Source organism: Protopterus annectens, chromosome 7.part0 (genome assembly GCF_019279795.1).
Source record: "Protopterus annectens isolate FY-2018-M chromosome 7.part0, PAN1.0, whole genome shotgun sequence".
Taxonomy (NCBI): domain Eukaryota; kingdom Metazoa; phylum Chordata; order Ceratodontiformes; family Protopteridae; genus Protopterus; species Protopterus annectens.
In genome coordinates, this window is record NC_056739.1 from 1,087,244,186 (window position 1) to 1,087,266,618 (window position 22,433).

Below are 22,433 nucleotides of genomic sequence, written 5' to 3' on the forward strand. Positions count from 1 at the left end.
TGCCAATCTGCCCTAAGGTATCCATGTCAGAGCCATTGGTTTTCTCCTTTTCAACTCTGAGTGGATCCCTTCCTGTTTTGGTTCTCATGCGTTTGGAGCCAGGAAACTATCAGAACCTTGTCTTTGGTGCTGGGGAGTGGGAGGAAGGATAGACACCAAGATGCTCTGAGCTGTGCCTACCTCTTGGTGTCTTAGATTTTGATAGCTCAGCTCTGAAATCCACCTCAGAGTGGAGGCTTATCAGTTCTGGAGGGTCTTCATCGACACCACTGGAGAGGATTCCCTCAGAGCAAATAGCGTCATCAGCTTTCAAGACTTTTCAGAGAATCCTATCAACTCCAATGGATTGGATAACGTCAAGACCTCTGCCACCCAAACTCCACACTGAACCTGTCTCTATTCATCATCATCCTGTTATACAGGGACAGTCAAAACCAAGACCTCGGGAGGCTTGTCTGATATGCTCCTAGTCTGACCCTGAACACTCTGGCATTCACACACAGAGCAAGTTCACAAGAAGCAGATGTGCAAGTGGAAGCACATTGACACCTCTCCAGAATCTGTCACTGATGAGACAGACTTTGCTGAAGGAGATGGATCCCCACCTGATGACATCACCTTTAGAGAAATATTGAAATTGATGAAACAGAAGGGGGGATGGTCCACCGTACATCCTTCTCCAGAAGATTCTGAGTTCCTTGAGGCCTTTGGTTCTGGCCCATCTACATCCTGAGGGGTACCTTGCATTGACTCCTTAGTCGACCTCATGACACAACAGGCATGAAAGGATACTGATGTGTTGGAAGCCATCCCCAAGAAGCCTAGTAAAATCTTGTCAGCACCTTCGGGCAAAAAGCATTGGAGCAAGTGGCCACCAGTGGACACAGTAGTGCAGCAACCAGGAAAGAGCTTTTGGAAGAGAGCAGTTTGGTTCATCCTCCTAAGGAGGAGTCAGAGGTGTTGCATTGCTTCAGAAAAACCACTGCATGCTTTGGCATATTTTGCATTATAAGTGCTGAACTATTTAGCACGTCACTCGATTTGAGAGAGATTTGACCAAAGAAATTACCAAATCTTTTTCAGGGGTCCTGCCAACAGATATCCAGAAAGCAATGGAATGTCTGCTATCAACCCTTTAATCCTAATCTACCATGGCAATGCAGGTGATTTCTAATGCAGCCAGTGGCACAGCCAGGACAGCAGCATTACAGTGTGCTGGCATGCTTGAATGAGTTTTTGTGACTTCACAGAAAGTTTCAAGATGTTCTTTATTAATGCCCGTTATAATTTTGTTTGATCCTAAGGTCAAGGAAACACTTACTAGAAGCTAGCAAGATGGTAAGACCCTCTCTGCTGTTGGAATCTACTTCTACACTCCTCTGAGATCCTTTTCTAAGGGTCAGAGGTCTGGTAAGAAGATGTGGTTTGGAAGGACACACGTATCTTGTCAAGAGACTTTGAGTGACAGGCCTCCATGTGGCAGAGGAGAAGGAGGAGGACATCAGAACGGACGTCATCCCATGAGTAGAAACAGACCACAAAATCATTTTTCAGTGGGCCCTTTTCTGAGAAACCCTTCTGTCGCCTCTGAGAAGTTGCCCGACTGCTGCAGTCTGGATGAGGTCAGGGGGTGATTGCCTCTGTATCATCTAATCTAGACATTATTTCTAGAGGCTATATAATTCCATTTTCTCATCCTTCAAAACAGAAGTGATTAGTTCCCAATGTCCCACCCAATCATCAGGAACTAGCAATAGCAGAAATTTCAAATCTACTAGAAAGAGTCATCCAACCAGTCCCCAAAGACCTGCAAGGATCCAGGGTCTATTCAAGGTTCTTTTTAGTTCCAAAGAAAATGGGGCACCTCAGACCCATTTTGGACCGGAGTCATTTAAATCAATTTGTGAAACTGACAAAATTCTGAATGGTCACAATTCAGTGAATTTTGCCTCTTCAGAGGAAGGATGTCTGGATATGCTCGATAGATCTCAAGAATGCCTGCTATCACATAAAGATGGAGAAGCATTTGAGGAGATTTCTCTGTTTCAGACTGGGAGCCAGTCATTTTCAGTTCAAGGTGCTGCCCTTTGGTCTCCTCAAAGCCCCCAGGGTGTTCACCAAGATGATGGCAGCAGTAGCAGCATTGCTTCGTCTGCTAGGGATCCAGGAATTCCCATGTTTGGATGATTGACTTCTAACAGCTACCTCAAATCTAATGCATCAACAGAGACCTCTTGCTCTGGTTGCTTTCAGGATTTGGGCATTACGATCAACATGGAAAAAAGTCATCTCACTCTATGGAATTTATTGGATGTCACTTAAATACACTTTCTCAAAAAATCAGCCTTTCTCCTTGCAGGGTGCTTTCCATCGAACAGCTTTAACTCTCATGAGTCCTCATTCTCCCCCAAACAGAGTAATACTTTTGATGCTAGGATTAATGGCCTCAGCCATTTTATCGGTTCCTTTGGCAAGATGTCACATGAGGGTTCTTCAGTGGACAGTAGTGGTGCAGTGGTCACAGGCTGAAAATACTCTTCATTCAAAGTTACAGATCACTCCAACTTGCAGAAACCATGCATTTTGCTAGAAAACATTCCAGTCATGTGCTCACAGGCTTCCCTGCATGCGGGATCCCCATGTAGCAGTAATGGCAACAGATGCTTTGTGGGGGCTCTTCAGGGGAAACACTGTCCAAGGCTTCTGGTCACAGACAGAGGCAAAACTTCCCATTAATATTCTGGAGATGAGAGAGGTCCTCATAGTGTTGCAGGCTTTCCAGGATACTCTCTCCAGAGGTGTGATAGCTATTCAGATGGACAAGACAGTATGTCACTAGTCTGGTATCTAAACAAACTGGGAGGAAGATGCTTCTACCCATTATGTTGAGAAGCCATGAGGGTATGGCAGTGGGCACTGTATTCACAATGCTTTTGCATTGCAATGGACATCCTAAGGAATTTCAGTGTTCTAGTGGAGAAGTTGAGCAGATGTATCCTGATGCATCACAAGTGGTCACTAAACTCAGCAGTGGCTGCAAGATATTCAGTCGCTGGGGGAAAACTTGCTGTGACCTTTTTGCCTCCTTTCACAACAAGTGCAGAAGTTATTTTGCCTTGGTTCCTTCATAGGGACAGTCACAGACAGATGTTCTTGTCCATTATTGGCCCCAGGGTCTACTCTGTGCCTTCCTTCCACCTCCATTGGTGAATAAATTTTTACAGAAAGCCAGGATGTGCAAGGTCAGGGTAATCCTCCTAGCCCCTTTTGGCTTCAACAAACATGGTTTATTTTCCTATGGCCTCTACTAGCTCATCCATCTTGGATGGTGAACCACTTTCCAGGTCTGCTCTCACAAAATTAACTGCATGGGTCCTCCAGTTTTAGCATTAGCCAGAGATGGCAGGCTTTCCCCTTTGGTAGTACACATTCTTACAGCTTCCCAAAAAAACTCTACCACCAAGGTTTATTTTAACAAGTGGAAGAAGTTTCGTGTCTGGGCAATTTCTAAAATTTTAGACCCATTCTCAGCTGTAGTTCTTGATTTTCTGCAGTTTCTTTCAGAGTTATTTCAGACTGGGCCCAGTTATTCCCAGTCAGGGTACAGTTAGCGACCATTTCCAGTTTCCATGTAGGCTTGGAAAATGCCTGCATAGCCTCCTTAAAAATATCAAAAGCCTTCTTAAAGGGTGCTTTTCTTCTTAGGCCACTTATAAGAGACCCAGTTCCTGCTTGGGATTATTACCCTTATGTTACAGGCATTAAATAAATCAACCTTCAAACCTACAGCATCAGTAGACATCAGATTTCTCATGTGCAGTACTTTCTTTCTAGTAGCAGTAACTTCAGCCAGAAGGATTTTTGAATTACAAACCCTTTCTTGTAAATCAACCTGTCTGGTCTTTCAGAAGGATAGTTTCTTTAAGAACCAATGCTTCTTTTCTACTAAAGGTGGCATCTGAATCTACCTTGAACCAATCTATTCATTTACCATTTTTTTCCAATGTTTTCTAATAAAGGTGAATACATGTTACATGTGCTGGATGTGCATTGTCAATTGCGATTCTAACTTCATAGGACCAGACCATTCAGGAAATTGGACCAATTGTTTGTCGCTTTCCCAAAACAGAAAGTGGGGAAGTCAGTTTCCAAAGTTACATTGACCAGATGGCTTTCAGACTATATATCTCCTTTGTATACACAAAAAAGGCTTGGTTTTGCAATCTAAACCAAGAGCACATTCAGCTAGAGTGGTGGCTGTGTCTACAGCATTTGCAAGCCAATTTCCTATTGATATCTGCCCATCAGCTACTTGGTCTACAGTTCACATCTTTATTTTTCATTACAAATTGGATGGACAATCCAGATCTTGTTCATCCTTTTGGCTACACTGTTCTCATGAATATCCTTTTGTGAGTCTACTCAGGCCATAGTGCTTGGGAATCTGTCCCACAGTTGAATCGGATGAAAACAGACTATATTGGATATGAAGTTATGCACTTACCATAATGATAGATCCATGTTGTCAGGTTTTCATCCGGTTCAACATCCCACCCGTCATCCCTCTCCAAATTGTCATTTGTAATCCTGAGGACTGGGTTAGGATGAACTAGGCATCTCTTACATTTGCTTAATGTACCTGCTGTTTGCTACAGGATGATTTGCTAGCTGGTACTAGTTAAATTTATTGCTTGTGATAGTAATTAGGATATCTAAGCAGGGCAAACTCAATCTGAGGTGATTAGTTGGAGCACAGGGAGTTATGGGTAGGGGAGGAGCCAGAGCCCTGATGCAAGATCTTCCTAGTTGGTGCCAAGGTCAGATCTTATCGGATCCAACAACCCACAGTTGAACCAAGTAAGAAACTAACACATGCATTAATTTCTCCACATTCATAGCCACCCACAGATATATTTGAGTGTGTATTTGAGCAAGGGGAAGTGGAGTAGAACAAACCTGCTGAGGACTGAGCAGCTCCACTCGACTGTTTTTTCCCCTTCCCAGAAAATCCTGTAGCCTAGAATCAGAGTTCAGGGCTACTAGCTGCATACAGTTGCTTTCTGTTCTGTTGTACTGTGAACCTCTGTAGTAAAGCCATCTGTAAATTGCCATGCTAAGCAAGGTGAAGTACAGAGCATGCAATGGAGTGTGCATATGCGTAATATGTGTAGGCCATCGCTACACACTACCAAATTTACAAGAGGCACTGGAAATCCTTGTTATTCACGCACATCACTAGACTACTGAGCAGCAGATGCTTTGTGAATTACACCCCTACTTATGGGTCCCACAAGGCTGTGCAATGTGGACTTGTATACAGCACAGGCCTTTCCCTTTATGAATTCCTCCTCGTCTCTCTTGAGCATTTGCACATTATAGCAGAAGATCAGATTATTGTAAACCTCAGTCCATCTGACTTGAACCGAATGAAACCCCGCAATTAACTTTGTTTAAAACAATGCTTTTAGGTTTTATCTAAATAACACCGTGAATTATGAGTGTGCATTCACCCATTTTTCCCATTTCCTTGTTTTGATTTCCCAGTTTGGCACTTTGAATAACAGTAAATCAGTTTCCTGCAGTCCAGTGGTATTAGCAGTCATTAAGGTAGATTCTTTGATGGTAATTGGGCACAGTTTACTTTGAGGAAGGAGTGCAAGCATAAACTTCTGCATTCTATCATCTGCCAATACTGCCTTTCCAGTTTTTGACATTGGATTTACTGGAAGGATTGTATTTGCTCCTCCTCCTCCTCCTTTGGATCTGTTGAAGTCCCGCAAAATAAAAAAACGGAGGGTATAAGAAGCAGTAAGGGGATTATTTTCTAGCTACTCCAGCATTCCACGGATGTTATCCCTCTTTTAGAAAATATATATATGCAGAACACCCTTTTAACAACCACCTCCTACTTCATACTGTAGATCAAGGCAGTGAAAGTCATTGTGCTTAAAGTGAGAGTATAAAACACATTTGTTATATTATTTCTTTTATGCGCTTATGATATGAAAACTTTAGGAAAGATGTACTTGTTTCAAGTACAGTATTTTATTTGACATTTTATGGGTCATCTCTTAACATTTTTTATGCTTTATGCCTGAATGCCTCTGACCTTCAGTCCTCCCACAATTGGCAGTCCATTTGCTCCCCTATACTAGGAAGGACCCCAGTACAGTACATCACCTACCTTCAGGCCATGCATTTGAATCACTACCTCTCCTCCAAGAGATCATGGCAGTGCTTTGGATGACTTCACATATGTACACACACCCCTGAAGGGGGAAATCCATCCTCTTACCAGCTTTAAGTGCTTGAGCTACTAATCGATCTAAGGTCACTTGGGGCAGAGACAGGACACTCTCTTACTACATTATTAGATCACTGGTGATCCATTTTTAAAATTTATGGGAACACCTGTCAAAATGACTTTTCAGTTTTTTTGAGGCATTAACTTCTGTCTTGATGTCAAAGTATTAACATCCTCTGTTCCAACTTGGTACCATAAACGGTACAGTGACATGCATTATCTCTTTCCATCATTCATAGAGGACTGGTTAACAACAGGAATTTAAAAAAAAAAAAGGGCAGTATCACGTTCTTCTCATGGCTGATGCATCCCACTTTGGCTTTACAGTAAGTTCCCTATTGATCAGTTTTACATATAGCTGATCAGCTTCTAAATCACAGTAGACTTGTATTTCAGTGATTTGTAACAATTTAAGGAAAAGATAAAAAGAACAACATTGTGGCTGCATTAAATAAAAAGTTAAGATTGACAGGTATAAACAAGAAAACGTGTGAACCAAATGCACAGATCTGTAATGGTCCTGTTGTATTTTTAATGTCATTTGTCAAATGACAAATATCAAATTATAGGGGCCATGAGGAGAGTATATCAAACTGTAAATTTTGACATCTTTCTTGCATTACAGCTGAAGACCAAGGTGACCATTCAGCCTTCTTGTATTGCAGCTAAAATCCAATGTATCCATTTAATTAACCACCTTTTCATGTTCATGTTCGTTGCATCTAATCCAAGGCAGTTTCCATTTTATATATTTCCTTCATCATTTGATTGATGACTTCTCCATTATGAGGCATTTCAGACTTCTATTTGCATGTTATCACCTCCTTGCTTGCTGGTATCAGGAGCACCATTTGCAAGTTCATTTTAAGTTCATCTGTCAGTCCACAATTCCAGAAAAATGGTTCTCCAGTTTTCTTTCTTCCAGATTTGCATATCTAGCCAGTAGGATCTGCCATTCAAATGTATTTGAGTCAGTACACTAGAAGTACAAGTATTTTTGGAGACATTTACATGCAGATATGTAAACCCTCCTGGTTTAGTGGCCGTGACTTCATGGCCTACCACAGTTTTAACCAATTTTTCTGTGTTAGTTATAACTCTGTGATCCTTTCCCATTCCTGCCTCAGGATTCTTACCACTATCCACTAAGATACCTAGTATTGTATTTTATTTCAATATTTTAGTCAGGGCTGAATGCTGATCCATATGGACCATTTCCAGGCTCAGTCTGGGATATAGTAAAACAAAAAAATATATATATATAATACATTGTAATAATTAAATATTGACAAACAAAACTTTCTAGGTTACAAGTAAGCCTGTAATCAGAGACTGGAGTGCAAACATCTATTAATTTTACAAGCTTATCTGTCACTATCATTTTATTCACAGTATGTTAGTTGAAAACAGGTTGAGAGACAAGACTGAAAAATAATTCCTTCTGTTGTGTGGTGATGTAAGAGGTATTGTTTAGGGGTGTAGACAGTACTGTTGCTTTATTTAGGGGTTATTGTATCAAATTATGTCCTTTGTAGTATAGTATTTTGAAATTGCATCTTTGGGTAAGAGTTTAACAGTAGTTCTGAATGTGTGGCAGGAAATGGTCAGTTTTTAACATATTGGTTGGAGGTAAGTAGTCTTAAGTGTGCTGGCAGGAATTCACAAGTTTGTGGGCATAAAACTGAAAAATTAACGGTCAGTGCATTGTAGTCTGTAAAGATTGAAATGTTTGGAATGAAAATATTTCACCTGCAGCTGAAGCAAGCTAGACTGTCTAACTAGGTATACCTTTTTATCTTTATCTGTTTTGTTACGGCAACTCACTATGCTTAGGGAAATAGCCTTGCAATGTATGGCTTTTCACTTTAGCATGATGCAAAACAAAGGTGGTGACCTCCACCAGCTATTCACAAACTTTCAGACCTGAAATACCAATACCAACCAACCAGTCATATACTTTTTTTCTTGGAACCTTGTAAAAGAAGTGATAGGACTCTGCTCATCCATTTGGTCCTAGGTAGATGTCTCCCTTAATTGCCAGTTTGTCACTGTGAACTGTAGAGCTGATAATGGAAGAAAGGTTCTGTTTTTTTGGGTGCTTTTTGCTCTTGCTGCCTACCAACCATCTGAACTTCTCTCAACCAACTGTCCTGTTTGTTTCTCCTACACCAGAGCAAAAGCTGATTGAACAGAGTTGTTTAAGCATCCTTTGGGAGTTGTAATTTTTTCTCCATATAGTCCTAATCTCACTGTGCATGCCTATTAACTTACCCAGGGTTCATTGTGCATTGAGTATCAGAGGGGGCATGTTGCTTGCTTCCTTGAATCTTGTAAGTTCTCAGGACTGCCATGCTTCCCTTGAAGCCAGTGCTTTAGATTTTCAGTCTCTGACAGTTATTCAGCCACAAGAATGTGTGCCCTGGCCATGTGTTCCCACACTTCCTCACCACCTTCAGCAGGCACATGAGCTGTTAATCCATCACTTACTGCCTGTGTCATACTCAGGAATGTTATCTCTGTTAACCAACAAAACTTTTTGATGGGGGAGAGAACTTCTGTATTCCTCCTTGCTGCAGACAGAGAGAGAACAAGCCTAATCCCAAGCCTCCCCTGTACTAGAGAGCTTCAAAGGCATAATTCATTAAATTATAAAGCAGCTTCAAAATAGCAGCTTTGAAGTGCATATCAAAATTGGGAGCAACATGGGTGAATGACTTTCTTTGAACCCTTTCAAAAAAATCAGTGCAGTACTTCTAAGAGTATTACAAAAATCATAGTAATGGGAGTAGTAATCATATAAATTTCAAGACCGTTTTGGTCTAATGACCATGTACATCTTGACAATACTCACCTGTGAGCTTTGCCCCCTTTGTCAGGAAGGGAGAGGGCAGTTGGTCCCAGTTGTTCAGGTTTTGTTTAAAGGAAGATGCTGAACTACTCTGCTTAACAAGCCGAGAGAGTTTATTCCAGAGAAAAGGGGTAGGTGCTGGATGATGAATCTGAGTCTCCTTCACATCCTGTTTATCTGATGATGAATATTCAGGTCTCTGGTTCTAGTTTTCACTGCACTGTTTGACTTACTGAGATAAACGAGTTCGAGAACCACTAGATCTCTAACGGCATGGTAAACAAGAAACAGATCTCTTGCAAGAGTGTGAAAATACAGAGTATTGGGACAGGGCGTCCAGCCTGTCCTGGTAACTAAGGTCCTTAAGACCAAAGATCTTTCTGGTTAGGAAGTTCTGGGGCTTTTTGAGTTTGTTACAAGAGGTGCATCCCAACTGAAGTATTGTACCCCGCAATGGCCTGATCAGTGCTGAATATAGGGGAGCAGTACCATCTCTGGATCTGTACAAAATGCCATTGGCTACTTACTGTGCTGTGTAGAATGGTTTTCTAACTGCAGTTGCCATGTGGTTATTAAAGGAGATGGACATATCAACCAAAGTGCCCCTGTCTGCCTACTGTTTCATTTAGTAAGGGAGTTTTCTAAACTGTATGTTGTGGGTAATTGTTGTTTTCCAAAAGAAACAATGCCACACCTTTTTAGACTGTTATCCACACACTAGGTATTAAGTAGTGTAAGGTCTATCTGAGGGAGTTTTGACATTTCTCATGTTACCTGCCTTAACATAGCTAAGGCATTTAATACAGTACCCCACCTGGGCATTGTAAACAAACTCCCATAGTTAGGCATAAACCCCTATGTAATTTGCTGGATAGCCATCTGGCTCACAGGCAGGACCCATGAATTTAGGATTGGAGAGACCACGTACAAAGAGGCTGGTCTCCAGTGGAGTCCCCCAGGGCCCTGTGTTGGATCCACTCCTCTTTGGCATTTATTTTTCTCAAGTCAAGGCCAGTGTCAAGGGCCTCTGGCTTACCAAGTTTGCAGATGATTGTAAGCTAGGAGCAATCGTTGAAACTCCCCAAGATACCAACATCTTATAGGAAAGTTTAACATGACAAATGACTGGTGCCAAAGACAATGCTTAAAACTCAGTTCCAAGAAATGCATAATAGTACCTTTTAAGAAGTCACCCACCCAGGGAAACTACTTAATTGAAAAAACACTCATAAAAGTAGACATGGTAGTCAGTGATTTTGGAACTCCTGTAGGTAGTAACCTAGTTTTCGACCAATGTGTGTCTAAGGCAATGATAAAATCATTCTGTGTCACTCATCTTATAAGTAAAGGCATAGCATCTAGGTCCAGGAAAGCCATTTTACCACTGCACTCAGCCGTCATCAGTCCCATCATTAAGTATAACATATGCCTGACCCGACACATGCAGCAACTGGAATATCCTTAGAGGTTCCTCACAAAAATAATACAGGGAGTAAACACAATGTCCTTTGCAGATCACTGCAAAGCCCTACCTCTATACGGTTTACTACAGACTGCTGAGAGATGGTTTGTCATCTGGCATGCAAGGCATCCTTGGGGTCTCATCCATAAAATGAACAGCACCAGAATTACTAGATCTAAGAATGTAAGCTTTGGTTGGGACTTGTAGGACATGTTGGAAGGACAGGCATGTATCTCAACAAATTCCAGTTCTCTGAAATAGGCTTCCCAGCCATATGAAGAAGATCCATTCAGTAACCTTTTTCAAGATCACACTGGACTAGTGGATGGGAAATCGGAAATTCATGCCTTGTATGACACCTGTGTCTCTGGACAGTGGTAGTAATTAAGTCATGCCCAAACTAACATACCTTTAAGGCACAATAACTTATAGATACATTTGAGTTGCTTACAAAGGCTCCAGTGGTCGTTAGCCTAGTGTACACCTATGAATCTATTCCTATATATTTTCTGTTACAGTACTTCGTTATTAAGTGTTATTACCAAATCTGCCTCTGTCATAAGCATTTCTAGCAGCTAATTAGTATTTTGCATTCATATTTTTTAAAAGTTAACGTTTTGTTTCATTTTTGTGACTCTCTCCTCTTTCAGCACTCACATTACAATAAGGCATGTTATTCGCTAATCTACATATGCTGTAAGCTTTCATACAAGCTAATTAGTACTGATACCCGTTTGGAAGAGGATACACAACATACATTTACATACGTAATTTTCTTACCTGGGGTATAACGTTTGTTTTACCTTGGCTACTATATTGAATTACTTGTATTTTTCTACTGCTGATGTAGATGAATTTATAATCTCTAGGCTGTGCCTTAAATCATCATAATATTTTCTTTCTTTAAACATTACTGTTTAACCTTAATATGTGGTGTGCTTTGTAGAAATGTTGCAGGTATGTGCTCTCTCTCACACCCTACATATAAAATTGCATGTGCTATGTAGTCGTGTAGAAGGGTTGTTTCTCTACCAGATCTGTTCCTTCCCACTGGGTAGAATTGTGACTGAAGGGGAAAAAAAGCATGAACCAGTGTAAAATATATGAAAGTACCACAAGTATACGTCCTAGATTTTATTCCAGGTAAAGACCTTCTTTGGTTGCTACATTTGCAGATTCGGCCAGAAAACAATGTGAATCATGTGGGATTGATCTAATGTTACAATTTGTAATTCTAATAGATCTAGTGTTATGGTAGATATGGTTACACATGCCTTTAATATACCAGAATTTATTTTGTGGTTGAAATTATAGTCCATTCTAGAAAACAGTCAGAGAAAAAGAGTGATATACATTGTATAGTGGGATGTATAGCTTGACTTTTAGGGTAGGTAATTCCAGCTGTCTGTTGCCTGTGGTGGCATGCTGAATGAGTGTGCAGGTAGCAGGTATCCCCAGTCTGCTGTGGATTACCTAGTAGGTAGCTGCCTTTGAGGCTTAAGATTTCTGGCACCCTTCAGTTTAAGAAACCTAAGTAGTTTCTCTCTGTTAGTCTGTCCATGCATTTGACGTCCTGAATAGTATCAGTTTGTTTGTCTTTGTAATGCTGCAGTTCACACATTCTTAGTTCTCCTTTCTAGTTGTCAGGTAGTAGCATATATCTTGCATCCTGTTACCATTTAGAACAGTTAAGAGTCTAAGACATATCCAGATACCTTTAAGAAAACCGATTACTTTCCTGTAAATGTAGGATGATTGTGCGTCTCTGATTACTGCTGCCTACTCAGTCTGACCCGAAAAGTATTTCACAAGTTCTTGAATCTAGCATGGAAAAATCTAAACTCTGAGTGAATGTGACACATGCTTCCTCAACTGTATGTGTTGGTAGAATTTGTTTTTGCAGTTTTTGATGAATTGCATATTCTGGAATATTTACAGGAGACTACAGGTGTCTCGCAGTTCTGCCATTATTTCTATTTTTCCATTGGTCCTTCGTTATTGTTGGCCCATGCCCTGTCCTCATCAGGTATATCAGCTAACTTTTTGCCCCCAAACTTTATCCAGTATTGCTGTGGCTGCTTATGGATGTTTAGGCTTCTGGGAGCTTAGCACATCAGAACATCTGTCCAAGGGAGGGAGGTGTTTCTTGTTTGATTTACCCATTCCCCCTTTGTGGTAACGTGGTATGGTCTGGATGTGCATGCAGTATGAGAAAGTGGTGTATCACCCCCCTCCTCTGCAGCAGCTCTGCCAGGTCCACTGTCCACCCTTTAGACCGTGGCACCATCTAGTGATGTCCCTGGCCTAAGATCATCATAAAAAGATTTCATGCATCAGTCACCCAACCCCACCCCTGGGGATAGGCATGCCCATCTCTTCCTCTGCTGCTCCACTAGTCGCCCAAGGTGCTAATCAAACCTAGGTTGCGGTTTTGCTGTTATTGATGATGTCCACTAACTCCAAAGTCTGTAATAGGATTTATGAGCTGACTGTGTGAATGTCAGTTTCCCTTTGTTAGAAGTGCATTTGAGCTCTTACAGTTATAAAATATAATTTAAATACATTATTATGATATTCCCAGTTATGAAAATCTTAAATAGATGTTAACGCATGTTTGTTTTTGCAAAGAATTTGTCTTGTTCATGTTTTGTTGTAGTTGGTTACTTGCCTGTCTAGCATAGTTGATGTCATTTGCTTAGAATATTGAAAGTGTTCATCTTCCTGTAGATATGAGATCAATCATCCATGGAAAATTGCTGTCTTCATGCCGTTTGCTGTTTTGATCAGTAGGGTTCGTTGTCACTTCTTTTATATGATTGTTTGGTTGATTCTTATTATTTTGCAGGACTGGAACCAGGCACAGAGTACAATTTTCGAGTTGCAGCCCTGACTGTCAATGGCACAGGACCATCAACAGAATGGATGACTGCAGAAACTTTTGAAGCTGACCTGGATGGTAAGGATTTGGTCTTGAAGTGTGCAATATTTGAACAAAGGAAAGATTACTGGGTAGACAGCTGCGCAGTCAGTGTATTCTGCCACAAATGGACTTTTGATTTCCTTTTATCTTTAGAGCAAACTAAGTGGTTTTGCAAAGCATTGACCAGTTTGCATGTTCTGGGCACCAGCATAGCTTATGAACTCTGCCTCACAGTTCAAGGTTCATTCCTGACTGCCAGTCAGTGTTTGGAGTTTGCATTTTCTCCCTATCATACCTCTCAACCTGGAAACATCAAAAATCTGGACAAGGCGCATGAAAAATAGGTACAAATCTGTACACTGATTAACATAAAATAGCATAACCCTGCCCACTCCAGTGGAATTGTGGGATACCAACTTTCAAACGCAAATTGAAGAACAGACAACCAAAATATGGCACCAGAGTCCCCCTGCAGCCATTGCAATGTCCTATTACCTGGCTGTTTCGCTCCATTTACCATAAACACTAATGTGTGCATACTGCTTTACTTCTACAATGATTATTTGGGTTTTATTTTTACATTTTGTAGCACAATGCCCAAACACTAGTAGACATCTGCTAAACAAAGCAATACTGTCCCACAATGAAAATAGACTTAGCATTAAAACTTCTCTGCCCTTGAAACTCACATTCATTGAAACAGCATTGAAACCCACACCACATCCAAAGAAAATACATCTGGCCAGTGGTGGATAAAGATTACCTTTGGGCTGTTTTCAAATCATAGGCCCCTTGCACACACAACAAGAAATATACAGGTGTTCTTTGATGCACTTTCCTGACTTTATTAAATTATATTCCTTGTATAATACAACACACTTGGTAGAGTGCATTTTAAATGTATTGTTTGAACATTTTTCCAGTAGGCAATGAAACAAAATGCATGAACCAATAATGACAAAACTGCCCAGTTCAGAACATTTCCATCATAAAAGTCTACTTACACACTATATATGTAGAATGACAGTAGTGTAAGCCACAGTGCTCTAATACAAATGCATCATGAATAAGCCACACGCTAGAAAAATGACGCACTCGTGTATGTGTGTGTATACGAGCAAGTGAATCTCTCTCTCTCTCTCTACGTACTTATACCCAATGTACATATAATATTATATGAAGGCACTCAAGGATGCATGTGCACTTCAGAATAAATCTAGGAACTAAGGTTACATTCAATAGGGTTAACACTACTCATTGGAAAGTTACTAGAACTACAATTATGATGGTGCTAATAGTAGCCAGGAGTTTTGAATTTCTGATGCATTTTCAAAATAATGTGCAGGAAAGATCAGACTACTGCATTATTGTGCCTTGAATTATGTTGTACTTTAGTGTTTGTAGCTATGTGCACATAAAGCATTAAGATGTCAGCAGCCACTGCAAGTAAATGATAGCAACTATAGGACAGGAATAAAGTTTGGTTCAGCTCAGCCATGGAAACTTTGGCTTTGCATTGTAAATGATGCATCTCATTATACAAAAAGTAAACAAGTGCTTGCACCGATCTTCCAGTTCTTCTATGCTGGGTCACTGGGGTGAAACAATTTAATCAGATTATTAAATAAACAAGCCCAGCCAAAGGTTTGAACCATTCCCCAGTCAAGCATGTCACGAAGCATTGAGTATGGAGGTTGATTACAACTTCTCAGCACCGAGTGACCATTTCAGCACTTAGCATCATAGCTGGAAGCAAACTGGATGGACATTTAAAACACTGTAGTCACAAAAATGACCTTACCAACTGTTACTATGTTTAAAGTATTTTTTTTTGCCCTGGCTCAGTGTTAAGACGCAAGAACGTATGGTGTAAACACATTTTTATTTGTTCTTGCAAACAGCATCTAACAGATGTGTTTAGGTGTGTGTATGCATGTTAAAAAAGGACAAAGCATATAAAACATTGGATTCTGTCTAAGGCGATCACATCATGTGCATTCACCCTTGTGTCATGTGTAGACCATTTTTGAAGCTCTGCGCCAGAAAAGCTAGTGTAGACGCACATTGACTTATTGTCACTTATTAGAACGTAAAATGCACCTGCCAGAACAAAGAGCAAGAAGTACTTCGGTATGTATGAGCCAAATCAGAATTCAACAGTATTGATCAGGGGTATACAGTCCCAATCACCAGTGCCAAAGAACAGTACTTGTCTCACACACAGGCACACACTCGGATACCTGAAATATGTTCAAAAATACTCATGCTCAATTCAAGCAGTCCACTCAGATAACTGAGCTCAATTCAAGCACTCCGTTCATGAAAAGACAAAGCTCTGCAGTACCCACGTTTGCAGATCCAATTCATGCAGCATGCTCAAGCTCTACAGTACCCAGAAGATAATAAAATAAATATTTACAGCAGTTCTTCTCGCTCGCAGATCCAAGTAAATGTTTCCAGTTTTCACCATACAAACACTTCTTCCCGCTTGCAGATCCAATTCAAGTAGAAAGCAGCCAGCCGGAAATGTGTGCACGTGAGCCCTTGAGCTCAAGTACGACAGGCTGGTAGGCTGATGGAGGTCAGCACAAAAAGCAAAAAAAAAATCTGGGAAAAATTTGAAAATGAAGGGGTGCCACTCTGGAATCGTGGCACCCCATTATTTGGACCCCAAAACTGGGTAAAAAACGAGTAATTAGATATGGTTGGGAGGTACGCTCCCTGTGGTTGCGTGTGGGGGATTACCACATACTTTGGTTGTTCCCCACCTCACAAAAATATGCTGATTGGTTGGTTGTGGTAATTTTTTCATGTGTTTCATCAGCCTCCTGCCCTTGTAGCCTGAATTATAGTTGGAAAAGATCAGAGGTCATTTCACTTAATTGGTTGTCAGATAAAAAAATTCAGCTTTTAATGCGCCTTTCTGTAAATGTTTATGAACTATGTTCTTATTTTGGAATTTATTCCTAGCTACTTTGGTGGTTTGTCATTTGTTAATTATTCATCTTACAAAAATAGTATGTTTTTACTTCTATGGCACCATTAGATGCTTGCCTGGGGGTTGAAAAAAACATGAACAAAATTTTTAATTAGGCAAGTTCATATTAGTTTTACATGTTTGCTTTTTGTGTCAGTTTTCCCTCTCCTGGGCCAGTTTACTACTTTGGTAAATTTGAAGTAAAATTTAATTAAAGCTAACTAGAGGTGTAAAGTGTTTATTGTTTTTACAGGTGGATTAAATTACATTTTCAGAATTTTCATTTTTTGTTTTTATTTTTGTTGAACAGTTTTTCAACATAGCATTGAGCATCTAGTTTTTACTTCCTTTTACTAGGTGCCTTCTTACATGTATCAGACACACACAGTAACTTGTATATCAAAACAAAGTAGATTTTCACCACTTGTATCCTGAAGTTCTTCCTAATTCAAATGAAGGTCATGTATTTCTGGACCAAATTCATGAAAATTGTCAATGCTTTAATCAACAACTGTTGCTATAGACTGTTAGCAGCAGCAGCTGTAATCCTACTAAAAGGTACCTTATAAATACATCAACCCTGACTGGAGCATAGCTTAATACTGTAACTGTGACAGACTACAGCTTCCTTTGTCAGACAGCCCCACCACCACCAGTACAAAGATTAAAAATTAGGCTGTTGGACGACAACATTCTTAATACGAATGCTTCATTGTTGTAGTCTAGGTAACAGACTTCTTGCTACAAGTGTGTACCATGCATGGAGTGCTGCATTTGTCAGGTTTTAAGTTTAAAATTGGAAACTTGCTGCAGTTTAGACTGCTCATGGATTGCTTCAGTGCTCAGGTTTGACTACAGATGCAATGCTGGCTTTTGAAAGCCAGTATGCCCTTAAGAGTGATTGGGATAGGATGGGCAGTCATGCCCCCTAACACTTTGCACCTGGTACAGTTGCTCCCTTCGCCCTGCCCTAGCATGCCCACAAGTATTGTTACTGTACAACAACCTTTTCCTCATTAATGCATTACCCAGGCCTGCTAACCTGCAATAGTAACCACACAAAATGCTGGACATCAGTTTCAGTACTTTCCACTGTGAAAACAAATTACCTCTACAGATCCTTAGTTTTAGGAAACACAAGACTTCTTTCTCATGCATTTCTAAATGAACAGTTGTAAGCTAGTGAGAATCTCTCAAGGGAATCTAACCCCAGCTCTGATGTCCTTTACATGTCTGTTTTTTTTAATTTCTCCAAATCTTTTGGGTTTCAAATACCATGGTAGGAATGGACCCCATTCCAAAGTCAAAGTATGATTAAGTTTCATGAAATTAGTATTGTTTCAATCCTTGATGTCAGCCAGAACTGCTCTTCTCAGCACCCGTAATGTGCTCAGTAATGACTCCTCCTGCAGTTCATACGATGTTACATGTATCGGTAACGTATCTAAATATGATTGTAGATTCTTTTTTATAAGACCCTTTGATCCTACTAGCATTGGAACTGTCTTGGATATCTTTCTTCCACATTGCTCTCATTTCTGCCTGCAAATCCTGATATTTTGTGACCGTCTCTCTCTCTCTGTACGCTGCGCAAGACACTCTAGTCACTGTGTATAGCGATTTCAGAGATCAGTGCTATTTTTCTCTTCTTTTCATGGACTACTATGTCTGTTTTTTCTCGCATCTGTCTTTTGAACTGTTGGTAATGGGTGATTCCATGTGATGTAGACTACTTCATTTTCTATGATGCTTTGTGATTCAGTATACAGTCCGTCTGCCATTAGTATGTTACAGCCAGCAACAAGGTTTTCAGTTGTTGCCAATTCTGTTTACAAAACCTACATTTGTCTGTTTTTCACACATGTTCAATGAACTTTGTAAACCAACGTGTACATAGTCTACTATCATGGGCTACCAATATTAATCTTTCATCTTTTGGTTTGAATTCACCTCTCCTTAACCATTCCTGCATTCAATCCTATTAAACATGAGGTTGTTCTAGGAGTTTTCTATACTTGCAACTATATTTATGCATTTTCCACATTTCTTTCCTTCTCTTCTGATCCTTCACCTTATATTCTTTATTTAGTTTTTTGGCACATTTAGTTGCTGCCTGACGTTTAGCTGCTACTGGTTTGATTTCCATTCCCATTTGACACCATTATGCTTCTGCTAGACTAAGCAGGGAAGTCATCTTAGATTTATTCTCCTCATGTTTCAAAACTTTCACTATGTTTGGGGCTTGTGAGGCCAGCAGATATATGTGCAGTCCCACAATTGCAGATATGTTAATGTAATGAATTTCAAGGAGGCCCATACCTCCTTTGGAAAGGAGAATATGTAATCTTGGTATGCCCTGATTTTTGTAAATGATTTGATGAGCCTGAAGCATCCTTTTTGTTTTCCTGTCCAACACCTTTTGGGGCCAGTCAGTCATTCCAAAACTGTAAGTTAGGACAGGAAGAGCAAATTGGTTTATAGCTTGAACAAGTCTCTGTATGGCTGCTCTGATAGTAACAGAGCCTCCCACATATACATAACATCTAGTAACTTGGCTCAGTGATGCAGGGTTTGGTGATGCAGAGAAAGGAGTTGTGACTTTGACTCAGGCGACCAGAGTTCAGTTAGCAGCCCTGGCATGGAGAAGCCAGGCAAGGAGGGAAGAGAGTGGAAGGAATGGTGCGTGTTCTAAGATCATACTGGGAAGTAATATTTCTCTGGTGGGGAGGCTGGCTAGCAGGTGATATCTATACAGATTTCATGAGACATTTATTAGAAACACCTTTATTAATTTCATACAGTTTCAATGGTAACATGTACACACACACACACACAAAAGAAAGCAAACCATTGTGACTAACTTGATGTATTTTTCTTTTGTAGCGAGAAGTTTGTTCCTTAGACTACAACAATGAAGCATTTGTATTGATGATATTCAACGGACTAATTTTTAATCTTTAGTGGTGGTGGGGTTGTCTTATAAAGACCTAGCCTCCAGTTATTTTTTATATTATTTAAAGTGCTTTCTATTGAAACTGGCTTTGTGGCTCTCTCTCTGGTTCGGTCATGTTCCTTGATGCACTGACCTGTCCAGAGCTTTGTTATTGAGTAGGAAAGGCATGATCTTACTTTGAGGAGGGCTGTTATGCAAGTGTGTCCTTAAGACTGTAATACCTGGAGCATGACCTTTTGACAAAGTTTCTTGTAGCAGTGTGATGTTTGTGCGACGCCAACCTGTAGCATTGAATTTTACATCACAGTTCGTGGGAGTAAGTGGTGCTTAAGATCCCACAGCGTTTTCCCCAACATTCATAGTATAGCATGGATATGAATTTAAATTAACATTTCTGTGTTATGTATGGTGGGAAAGATGGGATATATATGGCTAAAAATATCTGGAGGTTTTCCATTAATAGGTAAAATACAAGGATGATCTGTTATCACTCTGACTTTTTGGAAGAGAAGTATAATGTCACCTATAGCGCTTAGATTCTCAGTATATGTGACTCCTTCAAACAACAGAAAAGCCACTGAGGTGCAGTAAATACCAAACAGTTACTTTGAGCATTCCCTCACAAAATAAAATTATTGTGCAGTGTACAGAAACAGACTGCCTTTCCTACTTCCAGAAACACATTTACTTGACAGAGCCAGGATTTTGCTTAGTATGTTATTCTTTTACTTTTACATTCAGATGCACACATTTATTGTCTTTCATTCTTCAATATAAAATTAGTACCAAATTCTTAATGTTTTAAGTAGACAGTTTTTTTCAGACTTTTCTGCACCTCCCAAGAAAAAGGTTTATTCCTATACAGTGGAGGTTAGTTTCATCATTTGAGAAACACTCTCTTAGTTGGGAGACTAATGGTGTGAAGAGTTAAACTGTCACTAAATTTTCATTTAGCCCTGAACAGACTGTTTTTCTGAGGACTGGAAGCTGTGCATTGCACTGCCCCTTAACATTGATGTGTATGTCTGCTTATTCCTTTCTATTTTTACCCTCTGTAGATTGTTATCCTTACATTGTTATAGAAAACAAAAACTGTGTAGGAAGTGTCTATTAACTAAAAAAATAAATAAAGGAAGTTGTTGGCAGACTTGCTTTTCTGGCCAAATACATAACCATCCAGTTAATTCCTTGAACATTTCTTCCACTAATCACAGAATTTTAATTTTAAAGATGCACACAGCTATAGAATCCTTTTGCCTCAGATAAATTTGCAGTCTGAATCGAAACAAGCGTATAAAGAAGCAATTTATCTTTGTCCATGTCATGTATTTTAAGCATATTTCAAGACGTAACTAGGAGGATAGCACTCAGACATTTATAGCAGCAGCTGCTTTCAATTAAGCAAAACGTCTCCAAGCTCCCAGGCACACATTTTATTTGCCTGTCATGCTTCAGGATAGTCTGACATGTAGCTGATTGCAGTTAATTAAAATATTCTTCTCATTGACAGTGGAGTTTAGTGAGAGGACCCTGTCACAATAAAAACAATATTTAAATGGAAAGTACTTCCTGAAAAATTTAGTTAGTGGTATTTCTTGCTGAGCGTAATTCCCTTCCTGCTGGTTTCAGCACTGCAGATATACACTGTACTACTGTCTAGTGACCTGCCAAGAGAAGACATCTGTGTTGGTGCCATTACGTCCCTATGACTTTACCTCTTTGTTCAGTTGTGTGAGAAGTTTTCACATTATTTCGAATGGTTTGAGAAAGGGGCTGACTTTCAAGAGGGCTGAAAAAATGACATGATACCCTGTTATGAACTAGAAGCGATTAAAGAAATTGCTAAATCAGGGACAAAATAAAGGGATGGCTTTGTGTCAGAATAACCAGGCTGAGACCATATATGTAGCTCCTCAAAAAGGTAGTGCAGAAGAAGAAACTGTGAAAAGAGTGGCGTTTAGAAGGTGCTTATGCACAAGGAGAACAATGGACAAAAATGCCAGAAGTAGCTGTGGGCAGCAGTAGAAGCATTCAAACACCCTGCGATGGAGGGAGTGGAAAAGTATACATGCTTATACTGGTTTGTAAGCATAAGGTATATACCGTGAAAATTCAGTTTTGTAATTTAGTGCTGTAGGTACATTTGTTTACTTGCAGTGTGCAGTACTAAATGTCATTTATTTTGGGATGTGGTCAGATTTTTGAGAATGAAACACTTTAATTCATAAAACAGACAGTATTAATCTGACATTTTTTTTTTTTACAAAATTGGGAAGAATGCAATAATTAATGTATTTTGCTGTGAGCAATGCAGTAGTAGTAACCTTTCCTTTCTTTCAGAAAGAAAATAAACTGAAGTAAGAGTGAGAGAACTCTTTTTTTGTGGTGTGAGAATATACTAAATATTAATTGTTAATGGAATGTATATGTAGATAGCTGTAGCTAATGTGGAATGAGACAGCATTTATTTATGTAGACACTTTACATTGTCAAGTGATCTTGACAGCACCACCTGTTTTTTGGCATTTTTTTAAAAAAGTTTTGTCAGGAAATGCAGTCTAAGTGGTTATGTGGGGATTAGGTGGATTAACTGATGAAAACATGCATGCGATGTAATGTTTGTCTTCTCTTATAATTACCACACGTTAATGTTTTGGGGTACTGTTATCTTGTTTGTTGGTGCTCTTTGAAGGAGTCCAGTATAGGAGCATAGCAGTCCTCTCTTTTAAACAAGGTGAATACAGAATATGGTTATGAGTGCCGCTGAGTGTTTAATAAAATGTGCATTTGCCAGGTTGTAGTTGAGTTATTGAGGTGAGGACAGTGAAAGAAAGGCAGCCTAGCATGTTCAGTACCTTTGAATAAATTAGGCTCATCTGATGGTTTATCATCATCCAGTTACATCAGTTTTTGGTTAATTATGAAGTGCCAATCTGACAGTGCCGAGTATTAATGCTATGCAGAGCTGT

The 22,433-nt window shown here is 39.8% G+C and overlaps 1 protein-coding gene across 13 annotated transcripts in view; it reads left to right on the forward strand.

Moving 5' to 3' along the window:
• Nucleotides 1–22,433, forward strand: part of NEO1 (neogenin 1) — a 2,116,015-nt gene that overhangs the window by 1,614,363 nt on the left and 479,219 nt on the right. For all 13 annotated transcript variants that reach the window (XM_044077666.1, XM_044077665.1, XM_044077664.1 and 10 more), the window contains exon 14: nucleotides 13,460–13,570. In XM_044077666.1, coding sequence (XP_043933601.1) covers nucleotides 13,460–13,570 — 111 coding nt within the window. The remainder of the gene's footprint in view (nucleotides 1–13,459; nucleotides 13,571–22,433) is intronic.